General features: G+C 43.8%; 1 protein-coding gene across 1 annotated transcript in view; it reads left to right on the forward strand.

Moving 5' to 3' along the window:
* The window catches only part of PI4K2A (phosphatidylinositol 4-kinase type 2 alpha), a 39,117-nt gene that overhangs the window by 20,909 nt on the left and 5,892 nt on the right, over nucleotides 1–12,316 (forward strand). Inside the window, exons 5-8 of the mRNA XM_039465039.2 lie at nucleotides 2,317–2,378; nucleotides 4,599–4,698; nucleotides 6,471–6,604; nucleotides 7,094–7,153. Coding sequence (XP_039320973.1) covers nucleotides 2,317–2,378; nucleotides 4,599–4,698; nucleotides 6,471–6,604; nucleotides 7,094–7,153 — 356 coding nt within the window. The remainder of the gene's footprint in view (nucleotides 1–2,316; nucleotides 2,379–4,598; nucleotides 4,699–6,470; nucleotides 6,605–7,093; nucleotides 7,154–12,316) is intronic.

Below are 12,316 nucleotides of genomic sequence, written 5' to 3' on the forward strand. Positions count from 1 at the left end.
CATGGATGTATCCATATGTTCTTGAGGAGGTAAAGACATTTTTTTTCCCAGTATAATCACTACTTAATGTCCAGATTTAAACTATTTAGTGTTCAGATTACCCCAGTTGTCTCATAAAAATGTTTTTTATAATTGGCATGTTGAAATCATGATGTAAACAAGGTCCACATATTACATTTGGTTAATATGTTTCTTTTCTTTCTTTCTCTTTTTTTCTCTTTCTCTCTCTTTCTTTCTCCTCTCTTTCTCTCTCTCTCTCTCTCTCTTTCTTTTCTCGCTCTCTTTCTTTCTTTTTTTTTTTTTTTTGAGACAGAGTTTTGCTCTTGTTACCCAGGTTGGAGTGCAATGGCGTGATCTCAGCTCACCGCAAACTCTGCCTCCTGGGTTCAGGCAATTCTCCTGCCTCAGCCTCCTGAGTAGCTGGGATTACAGGCACGCGCCACCATGCCCAGCTAATTTTTTGTATTTTTAGTAGAGACGGGTTTCACCATGTTGGCTGGGATGGTCTTGATCTCTTGAACTTGTGATCCACCCGCCTCGGCCTCCCAAAGTGCTGGGATTACAGGCGTGAGCCACTGCGCCCGGCCTCTCTCTCTCTCTTTCTTTCTTTCCTTCTTTTTTTTGGAGATAGGGTCTCACTATATTGCCTAGGCTGGTCTTGAACTCCCGGGCTCAAGCAGTCCTCCCACCTTGGCCTCCCAAAGTGCTGACATTACAGGCATGAGCCACTGTGCCTCGCTAGGTTAATATGTTTCTTTTTGTTTTGTTTTGTTTTTGAGACGGAGTTTCGCTCTTGTTACCCAGGCTGGAGTGCAATGGCGCGATCTCGGCTCACCGCAACCTCCGCCTCCTGGGTTCAGGCAATTCTCCTGCCTCAGCCTCCTGAGTAGCTGGGATTACAGGCACGCACCACCATGCCCAACTAACTTTTTGTATTTTTAGTAGAGACGGGGTTTCACCATGTTGACCAGGATGGTCTCAATCTCTTGACCTCGTGATCCACCCGCCTCAGCCTCCCAAAGTGCTGGGATTACAGGCTTGAGCCACCGCACCCGGCTAATATGTTTCTTAAATGTCTTCAATTTAGGGAAAGTTTCACATCTTTTTTTTCCCCCTTGCCTTTTATTTGTTGAAGAAACTGGATATTTGCCCTTTAGAATTTCCACATTGTGGATTTGGCACCTTCCATTCTCTGTGTTTCCTGTAAATTTACTGCTTGGCTTTAAAGCCTTGATCAAATTCAGGTTTGATTTTTTTTGCTGTTGTTGAGACAGGGTCTCACTCTGTTGCCCAGGCTAGAGTGCAATGGTCTGATCATAGCTCATTGCAGCCTCCACTCTTGGCTCAAAGCTATACTGCCTCAGCCTGCCAAGTAGCTGGGACTATAGGTGCACAACAACACACCTGGCTAATCTTCCTTACAGTTTATTAATCTTCCTTACAGACATGGGGGCTTGCTGTGTTGCCCAGGCTGGTCTTGAACTCCCGACCTCAATGGTTCTTTGCCTCAGCCTCCCAAAATGCTGGGATTTCAGATGTAGCCTCTGCTAATATGCTTGATCTTGGCTTTTATCTTTTTAAACATATTCAGGATTTTATTGTGACATTTTAAAGTCTATGTAAGATATTTTTATTGTTTGGAACCCCTACAGATCTGTTTTAATTTTCAGTTGTTTCTCATTGTTTTTATTCCTGTCATCTTGTTACTTTGTGTACCTGGTTGTTTTTCATTGTCAAATACTGCCTATCAGAAATTGTAGAGCTATATGAAGGCCTAAGATTCTGTTGTAAATCCTGTCTTGAGGAAGAAGATTGCTTTTGGCAACCATCTAGGGCACTAGCAATCCAGTATCACCTTAATTTCAGGTGTTGAGGGGAGATTGGTTTATTTCCAGGATATAGGATTCAGGTCTTAACTCAAAGCATAGACGTTATACAAGGGTCCCTTCCCCCATCACTCACTGGATTATAGTGTTTGTGTCTCTAGCTCCCCAAGGCTATTATAATTGTTCTACCTCTCAACCTGTTAGCCACCTCTTTCCAAATCAGAAGGTGCTCTAGGAAAAAACAAGGTACAGTGCTGGGCTCCACTTTCTCCCATGGATTTCCTTTCTCTCCTAGGTCTTCACTCTTAAATTCTTTGTGGTTTTGTTAACATCTCCAATACCTTAAAGAGATCTAAAGATATTTTATCCAGCATTTGTAGTCATTCTCAGTAGAAGCGTTTGTCCAAGGGTCCAGAATACCTAGTCCACCATTACAGAAATTGAAAGTTATCCCCCTTTTCTTCTGCTAACTTTATATTTCTGTTCACAGATCGAGGCAATGACAACTGGCTGATTAAATATGACTGTCCAATGGATAGTTCTAGCTCTCGGGTAAGAGGCTGATCTATAGCTTAAAGAGGATGAGGAGTATTTGCATAATATAGAAACACATAAAATGGTCAGAGATATAGGTCATGTAAGTTCAGAAGAATCAGGGAAGCACATATGTTTAAAATTAATAAGGTAATGTTTGGTATAGTTTTTCTTAATGTGTGTTTCAAGGACATCCTACTGGCAATGTTAATAGGACTAGCATAAAGAAGAGGCCAAGAAAATTTGGAACATATTACGTTCCTTTCTTTGAACTTCATATTGCACAGTAGCATAGTAAAGGTCTGAGAAGTACTGCATTAAACAAACCTATTTAAATTTGATTTCTACTGTTTTAAAACCTTGAGCCACTTTTGTCACAACAGACCACAAGTTCACAGAACATCAGTTTGGAAAAAGCTGCTCCTGTAACTTTCTTTCCTCTCATTCCTTTCATCCTCCACTATACTTCTCTATCAGTGTTCAGTCTGTATTTTTTTTTTTTTTGAGACTGAGTTTTGCTCTTGTTGCCCAGGCTTGAGTACAATGGCGTGATCTTGGCTCATTGCAACCTCTGTCTCCTGGGTTCAAGCGATTTTCCTGCCTCAGCCTCCCGAGTAGCTGGGATTATAGGCACCCGCCTCCACACCTGGCTAATTATATATTTTTAGTAGAGACAGGGTTTCTCCATGTTGGTCAGGCTGGTCTCAAACTCCTGACCTCAGGTGATCTGCCTGCCTTGGCCTCCCAAAGTGCTGGGATTACAGGCTTGAGCCACCGCTCCCAGCCTGAGTCTGCATGTTGTAAAAAATTAGCAGAAGGCTACCTGGAGGAGAGTGAGATTGGTTTTCTTTCTTTCTTGATTCTTTTTTTTAAGAGACAGCATTGGCTGGGTGTAGTGGCTCATGCCTGTAATCCCAGCACTTTGGGAGGCCGAGGCGGATGGATCATCTGAGATCAGGGGTTCAAGACCAGCCTGGCCAACATGGTGAAACCCTGTCTACTTAAAATATAAAACTTAGCCAGGCATGATGGCAGGAGCTTGTATTCCTAGTTACTTGAGAGGCTGAGGCACGAGAATGGCTTGAACCTGGGAGGCGGAGGTTGCAGTGAGCTGAGATTGTACCATTGCACACTAGCCTGGGTGACAGAGCGAGCCTCTGTCTCCAAAAATAAAATAAATAAAAGAGACAGGGTCTTGCTCTTTCACCCAGGCTGGAGTGCAATGGTGCTGTCCTAGTTCACAGCAGCCTAGGACTCCTGGACTCAAAGCAGTCCTCACCTCAGCCTTCTAGTAGCTGGGACCATAGATGCAAAAATTGTTTAATTTTCTTGTTTGTTTCTTAATTGTTTAATTTTTTTGTAGAGATGAGATCTTGCTGTGTTGCCCAGGGTGAGGTTTCTATTCCTTATAACTTTTTTACTTTCTCTAATAGTGGCTCTCAAATTTTGTGCCTGAATCTTCTGAAGAGTTATTTAAAATAGTACACAGATTCTTTAGGCCTTTCCCTTAGAAATTGATTCATCAGGTCTGGTGTAAAACTCAGAATTCTGCATATTTAATAAGGCATCCCAGGGGATTCGGATGCAGGCATCCTGGAACCACGTTTCTTCTTCCTGTGATAGCACCCATGAGCCTGAGGTATGGAGCCACATAGTCAGTGACTGTCTTTGACTTGGGCTGCCACAGGTAACCTGCACACTCTTACATTCAGCTCTGGTCCTTCTCCTTTTTATGTATCACTGAAGCAGAAGAACAGACTCCCTTGGCAAGAGCAGCCAGCTCTTACCTTCCGAGGCTCTGTTTTCTCTCTGGAAAATGTAGTTGTCACCAGTGAAGTAACATCTGAGTCAAGGTCCACACAAAAGGACCTTGGCCAACTGATGTGGATGTTTTTTCTTCTGTTCTGCTTTCAGGATTCCCATTTTCTTTACCTAGGAGGAATGGCTTATAGTTACCTTTATTATTGTCATTATCTTTCTTACCAAGGACTGTAGCAACACCTGGGGAAGTGCACCTTTTCTAAGAACTGATTCTTGAACCTTTAACAAGAACAAGGTCACAGGTGTGGAAATGTGCTAAGTTCAGATAACAACATGGAAGCCAGTTAAGAGAGTAGCTCAAGAGAAGTTGAGTAAGGATTGTTGTCTTGAGGGAGTTGAGATAGTTGCTTTGCTACTACTTGGAGGGGCCTGAGGCAGATGGGATTCCTCAGTCATTAGTCTTTCCTTGCTCTTCAGGACACAGACTGGGTGGTGGTGAAGGAGCCTGTTATCAAGGTGGCTGCCATAGACAATGGACTGGCCTTCCCACTGAAGCATCCTGACTCCTGGAGGGCATGTGAGTCTCAAGACAATGGTGGTCTCGCTCTTCTCTTGCCCAGTCTGTTTTCTCACTGTGTAGTGGAGATGGTAATGTCTCTATTGTAGGATTATTCTAAAAATTAATGAAATATTGCAGCTCAGGCACTTTAACACTATGGCTGGCACATGGCAACTGTTTCATCATATAAGCTGTTTTTCTAATTTGTGTCTTCTATGATTTCCATTAGAAGCATAAAGGTGATTAGAAATTAGAAGCGTAAAGTTGATTTTTCTCATTGCTTCTTTCCATTCTTCTCATTCTTTCGGATGACTTTTTTTTTTTTTTTTTTTTAAGATGGAGTTTCGCTCTTGTTACCCAGGCTGGAGTGCAATGGCGCGATCTCGGCTCACCGCAACCTCCGCCTCCTGGGTTCAGGCAATTCTCCTGCCTCAGCCTCCTGAGTACCTGGGATTACAGGCACACGCCACCATGCCCAGCTAATTTTTTGTATTTTTTAGTAGAGACGGGGTTTCACCATGTTGACCAGGATGGTCTTGATCTCTTGACCTCGTGATCCACCCACCTCGGCCTCCCAAAGTGCTGGGATTACAGTCTTGAGCCACCGCACCCGGCCGACTTTTTTTTTTTTTTTTTTTTAAATGGAGTTATACTCTTGTTGCCCAGGCTGGAGTGCCAATGGCGCAATCTTGGCTCACTGCAACCTCCTCCTGGGTTCAAGCAATTCTCCTGCCTCAGTCTCCGGAGTAGCTGGGATTACAGCATGCGCGCCACCATGCCTGGCTAATTTTGTATTTTTAGTAGAGCCAGGGTTTCACCATGTTGGCTAGGCTGGTCTTGAATGCCTAACTTCAGGTGATCCGCCTGTCTCAGCCACCCAAAATGCTGGGATTACAGGCGTGAGCCACCATGCCTGGCTGAGGACTATCTTTTAAAATATTTTAATTTGTCATTTTATTGTTTTAGTGTGTATTTCCTGAAATATTTTTTGTTTGTTTTTATTTGTTATCTGAGGACTATTGTTCCATAATTTATTCTGTTTGTATCTCTAAATATAAGTTGCCTATTAGTGTTCGGTCTTCCTTGTTTTTTTTTTTTTTTTTTTTTTTTTGAGACAGAGTTTCGCTCTTGTTACCCAGGCTGGAGTGCAATGGCGCGATCTCGGCTCACCGCAACCTCCACCTCCTGGGTTCAGGCAATTCTCCTGCCTCAGCCTCCTGAGTAGCTGGGATTACAGGCACGCACCACCATGCCCAGCTAATTTTCTGTATTTTTAGTAGAGACGGGGTTTCACCATGTTGACCAGGATGGTCTCGATCTCTTGACCTTGTGATCCACCCGCCTCGGCCTCCCAAAGTGCTGGGATTACAGGCTTGAGCCACCGCACCCGGCCAGGTCTTCCTTGTTATATCTCCTACCCTGTTATAACTGAGAAGCTTTTGGAAGGGGGAGAAATAAAAGTAGGGAGCCACTAACCCCTTTTTCAGCATTAATCTTCCTTTTCAGAAGGACTATATTAGTGTCTCAGTGGCAAGTAGTTGCTTCTAGACCTTGCATCTTGGAAGGTCATGCAATGTTTGAGAAAGAGCCCTCAGCCCTGGGTTTGAATCTTGGTTCCTCTGCTGACTAGCTGTGTAATCATTACAGTTAAGAGAACTTGTAAGTTTTTGTTTCTGTTGTGTATCAGGGAAGAGGGATTCTCCTTTTGAAAGTGCCTTGATGAATGGAGGACACAGATAAGCAGGGACTTTTCCAACACCAGCTTTGCCTTTGGCATTTCCTCTTTTCAGATCCTTTTTACTGGGCCTGGTTGCCCCAGGCGAAAGTCCCATTCTCTCAGGAGATCAAAGATCTGATCCTTCCAAAGATATCGGACCCTAACTTTGTCAAGGACTTGGAAGAGGACCTATATGAACTCTTCAAGGTTAGCCCTGGGAACCTCAGCCCTGTTACACTATGGAAGAAGGAATTTCTAATGGTTTTTCTAATTGGTCCTGACACAAGCCAAGAGGAAATGCTAACATCTTTCTGACTTGAGTTAGCCAATGAATAGCAAGATTTCCACATGTGGACAGCAGGACCTGGTTTGGATGGGTTTGAGAGAAATGGGAAGGGGTGATAAATCACACTGATGTGTCTCTCCTGTGCATCATGTGGCTGCAGTGTATCTGCAGGGCTTTCATTTTAATATGGAGCACTGGAGCCTAGAGTTTGAGATGTAGAGGAAGATATTTACTTGTTTTTTGTTTACTCATCTGTAAAGCAGGGAGTTTTTGTGGGAGTAGTTGACTTCACCAAGCTGCCGAAGTCTTAACGTAGGTTTTCCTTACTAGAAAATTTCTAACTGGGGAAGAAAATGGGTTCCTATGAGGCATTCACACAGGTTTCGTCTCCTTCTGGTCTTCTTTTGCAGAAAGATCCTGGTTTTGACAGGGGCCAATTCCATAAGCAGATTGCTGTCATGCGGGGCCAGGTAAGCCTGGGACATTCTCCTGGTGTCTTTTTGGCTTCTCTCTGGGAGGGCTGCCTGCTCAGGTTGAGCAAATCTTTGAAGCTTGTGTTTTTATACCCTTTTCAGTCTGTGCTATACATTATTTTTGACTCTGCCCTACAAAGGAGAGGAAAGGTGGCCCTCCCAATTCTCCCACCTCTTTCCCGGTATCCAGTGCTTGGTGAAGCACTTAGTATGTGCTTATCTCTATGTTAGTTGCTAGGTAATTCATTGGTAATTAAACTAATGCTCCCTGTCCTGGAGTTGCTCAAGGCAGGCTGTATGTTTTGGTGGTTAAGATCTGGGCCCGGGATCCCAGCTGCTTCACCACCTGGAAGCTCTGTGGCCTGGGGCAATACTATCATTAAACAAGATAGTAATAATATATTGCACAGTTGGCTGGAGGATTTGACGAGATAATCCTTATCAAGCATTTAGTAAAAACAGTGCTGGGCACATGAAGCCCTCAAATATTGATTATGGTTATAATTTTGTTGTTATAGGTACAAGTTACATTATTCCTTTTCCTTCCACTCTACCTTCAAAGGGAGCTAAGGAAACCAAGGGGATTGTTGATTTTCCAAAGCATAGTAAAGAAATGGTTGAAAATGGTTTGAAAACTCTGTAGGGTACTGGTATTATGCTTATCACTTTGAAGTCTTAAAGAGAGCTGGGATGCCCTAGTGGTTAAGGGTATAAACTGTGGTCAGAGTGCCTGGGTTTTTGAAGCCTGGCTCTGCCATTCACTACCTGTGAGATTTTGGGCAAGTTACTTAATCTCTCCTTTCCTTAGTTTCCTCATGTGTAACATGAGATCGATAATAGTAGCTAAGACCAGGAATGGTGGCTGACGCCTATAATCCCAGCACTTTCAGAGGCTGAGTGGGCAGATGAGTTGAGCTCAGGAGTTCGAGACCAGCCTGGGCAACATGGTAAAACCCCATCTCTACAAAAAATACAAAAATTAGCCGTGTGTGGTGGTGCACAACTGTAGTCCCAGCTACTCAGGAGGCTGAGGTGGAAGGATTGCTTGAGCCTGGGAGGTCTAGGATGCAGGTAGCTGAGATCGTGCCACTGCAGTTCAGTCTGGGGGACAGAATCAGAACCCGTCTCAAGATAATAATGGTACCTGCCTTACAGAATTATGAGATAAATGATTTGAAAAAGTTGGAGTAGTACCTGGCATATTGAAATACCCATTTTGTAATATTAATAGCTGTTAGGATTATGATTTTTGTATACAGAAAGTTTAGTTTCTCCCATCTTTAAAAGGGAAGAGGATCTTCTCAGCCTTAATTCTGCATTTTCTTCTCTCTGCCATTTATCTAAAGACTCTGATGAGAGCACCTCCTGGGGTTGCTGAGCCCATTTTTCCTGGAATTGAGTTGGACAGAGACTTTTCTTTTTTGAGACAGAGTCTTGCTGTCACCCAGGCTGGAGTGCAGTGGCACGATCTTGGCTCAGTGCAACCTCTGCCTCCCGGGTTCAAGTGATTTTCCTGCCTCAGCCTCCCAAGTAATTCAAGTGCTGGAATTACAGACACCTGCCACCACGCCCAGCTAATTTTTGTATTTTTAGTGGACACAGGGTTTCTCCATGTTGGCCAGGCTGGTCCCGAACTCCTGACTTCAGGTGATTCGCCTGCATCGGCCTCCCAAAGGCTGGGATTACAGGAGTGAGCCACTGAGCCCAGCCTGGACAGAGGTTTTAAGAACTACAATTATTTTTTTTTTTTTTTTTTTTTTTTTTTTTTTTTTTTTTTTGAGACGGAGTTTCGCTCTTGTTACCCAGGCTGGAGTGCAATGGCGCGATCTCGGCTCACCGCAACCTCCGCCTCCTGGGTTCAGGCAATTCTCCTGCCTCAGCCTCCTGAGTAGCTGGGATTACAGGCACGCGCCACCATGCCCAGTGAATTTTTTGTATTTTTAGTAGAGACGGGGTTTCACCATGTTGGCCAGGATGGTCTCGATCTCTTGACCTCGTGATCCACCCGCCTCGGCCTCCCAAAGTGCTGGGATTACAGGCTTGAGCCACCGCGCCCGGCAGAACTACAATTATTGTAGCTGTCTGAATACCAGTAACATGGTATTCCTGCATTTCCCAAGTAACGTAAGGTCCCAATTAGGCTGGCAGAATTTTTGGAAACCTTAAAAGCCATAAAAGTACTCTGATATTACGGAACTCAGCATAAAGGAATAAACTGTCTTCCCCAATTGTTAGAGCCTCTGCGTCTGTTCATATTGCAATGTCTTCTCTAATTCCTTCCCAGCTCAGTCCCTTGCCAAACCCTTCTCCTGTCACTCAGATAGGGCCATTATTCAGGGTTACAGAATGCAGGGGAGGTTGTGGTAGTGCAGTTTTATTTCTCTCCATCTTATGCTCTTAATATCTTCAGAGGAGCTTTTGGCATCTTTTAACCTAGAGCGCCTACTTCCTACTACCTTAGGGTGGCCATCCAGCTCCTTCCAGCATGCAGATGGCTAGTATATCATTCATCTGCTTACTTTCTACCATTCACACATCAAAGCAAAATGGGCCTCTGCACTACAGAAATCTGACAAACCACAGAGAAAAGAGATCATAACCCTATTTACCCAGCGGAGCCATTATCACAGGATGGGCTTAGTCCAAGGGCTCTGAGATGTAGGGAAAGAGGGAAGAGGCCTCACAGGGCACAGTCAGGTGATACAAGTTGTTACTCAACTTAAACACTAGGAGTTAGATAAAGAATCTAGGGTCTGAGAGAAAGCCTCTTTAACATTTTCTTTTTCTTTTTTTTTTAAAGACAGGGTCTCGCTCTGTTACCCAGGCTGGAATGCAGAGGCCCAATCATAGCTTACTGCAGCTTTGAACTCCTGGGTTCAAGAAGTCCTCCCCCCTCAGCTTCCTGAGTAGGCATGCACCACCATTTCTGGGTATTTTTTTTTTTTTAAGAGGTGGGGGTCTCACTATGTTGCCCAGGCTGGTCTCAAACTCCTGGCCTCAAGCAATCCTCCCACCTTGGCCTCCCAAGGTGCTGCAATTACAGGCATGAGCCACCACGTCCAGACCAACATTTTCAAAGATAGTATTTATTCTTTAGTATTATGTGACTGCTATAATCTTTTTTCAATTTTTAAAAATAATTTTTCTTTTTTAATTCTTTATTCTCCTTTCCTTTTAGTCCAAGTTCCAGACTTATCTTCAGCTTTTTAATTTGGAAATTTTCAAACCTCAGTAAAGTTGAAAGAATGGGATCTTCTAGATTCTTCATTTGTTATATTTAGCCACATTTATCTCACATGTCTATGTACTATCCAATGATGTATCTGAATAATATCTAAATAATTTCTCTCTCCCTAGATTTTTTTTTTTGGCCAAATCTTTTGAAAATAAGTAGTAGACACTTTGACATGTTTAGCCCAGATACTCCAGCAATCTCCTTTCAGTTCTTCACCCTGATACTGAACTCAAGACTATTTGGAGCAGTGTAGGATGCCACTAAGTACGAAAACAATTAAGTAAAAAGGAAATTTGTTACCAATGGGATCCACTTCTGACCCCTGATCCCTGTTGCAGGTGTATCTCTGCCCTTTATAGGCAGCAGTTGTGTAAGAGGATATTTGTGGCTTGAGGGTGGTGTGTCTGTGTGATTTTAGGGCGCAGCCTAGCTTACCCTCCATGGTCTGTGATCTGGCCATGAAATCTTCAACATAGAGAGTTTTAAAGAAGATAGGACAACTTCAGCTTATGTACTCTTCTACCAGAGAAGATAAATGGTGGTGATACTAATTTTGACAAAGAGGAGAAACTGTCCTCATGGACACATAACTGAAATACCTGTAAAATACTGACAAAATATGGTGAGGGCCGGACTCAGTTGGTCACACTTGTTATCTCAGCACTTTGGGAGGCTGAGGTGGGAGCATCCGTTGAGGCCAGACGTTGAAGGGTGCAGTGAGCTATGATGTGCCAGTGTACTCCAGCTTGTGCGACAGAGACCCTATCTCAGGAAAAAAAAATTAGGGGAAACCAGGCAAATGCTTTACAGGAACTCTCTGTACCAGGCGTCCCCAAACTATGGCCTGCGGGCCACATGCGGCCCCCTGAGGCCATTTATCCTGCCCCCTGCCACACTTCAGGAAGGGGCACCTCTTTCATTGGTGGTCAGTGAGAGGAGCACAGTATGTGGCGGCCCTCCAACGGACTGAGGGACAGTGAACTGGCCCCCTGTGTAAAAAGTTTGGGGACGCCTGCTCTGTACCATCTGCAACTTTTCTCTAAATTTAAAATTATTCCAAAGTAAAAAATTTATTTTAAAACAAGATGATGAAGAGATAGTGTTAGAAGGAGAATCCAAATGAAATGTTGGCTTTTTACTTTTTTTTTTTTTTTTTTTTTGGAGACAGAGTCTTGCTCTGTTGCCTAGCCTGGAATGCAGTGGCGTGATCTCAGCTCATTGCAACCTCTACCTCCTGGATTCAAGCGATTCTCTCACCTCAGCCTCCCCAGTAGCTGGGATTACAGGCACCCGCCATCTTGCCTGGCTAATTTTTGTGTTTTTGTAGAGACAGAGTTTCATCATGTTGGCCAGGCTGGTTTCGAACTGCTGACCTCAAGTGACCTGCCCACCTCGGCCTCCCAGAGTGTTGGGATGACAGGCGTGAGCCACTGTGCCCAGCCAGCTTTTTACGTTTTACATTTACATCATCTTTGTAGGAAAATCATAAAATAGGGATGAACAATAATAAATAATTAAGATCACCTGTAATTTCTTGAGATCCAGAGATAACCACTGTCAACTGCCAGATTTTTTTCTTTTTCTTTCTTTCTTTTTTTTTTAAATTTGAGATGGAGGCTTGCTCCGTCGCTCAGGCTGGAGTGCAATGGCAGGATCTTAGCTCACTGCAACCTCCTCCTCCTGAGTTTAAGCGATTCTCCTGTCTTGGCCTCCCTAAGTGCTGGGATTACAGGCATGAGCCACGACGCCTGACCTGCCAGACACTTTTCTACACGATAGGAAGGTAGAATTTTAGAAAATAAAAGTGGGGTTGCAGTCTAACACTGGTTCCTTTTCTGCTTTCCTTTGCATCTAACAACATTGTGATTAGCTTCTATGCCAATACATTTATATATACCAGGCGTCCCCAAACTTTTTACGCAGGA

Source organism: Saimiri boliviensis, chromosome 12 (genome assembly GCF_048565385.1).
Source record: "Saimiri boliviensis isolate mSaiBol1 chromosome 12, mSaiBol1.pri, whole genome shotgun sequence".
NCBI lineage: Eukaryota > Metazoa > Chordata > Mammalia > Primates > Cebidae > Saimiri > Saimiri boliviensis.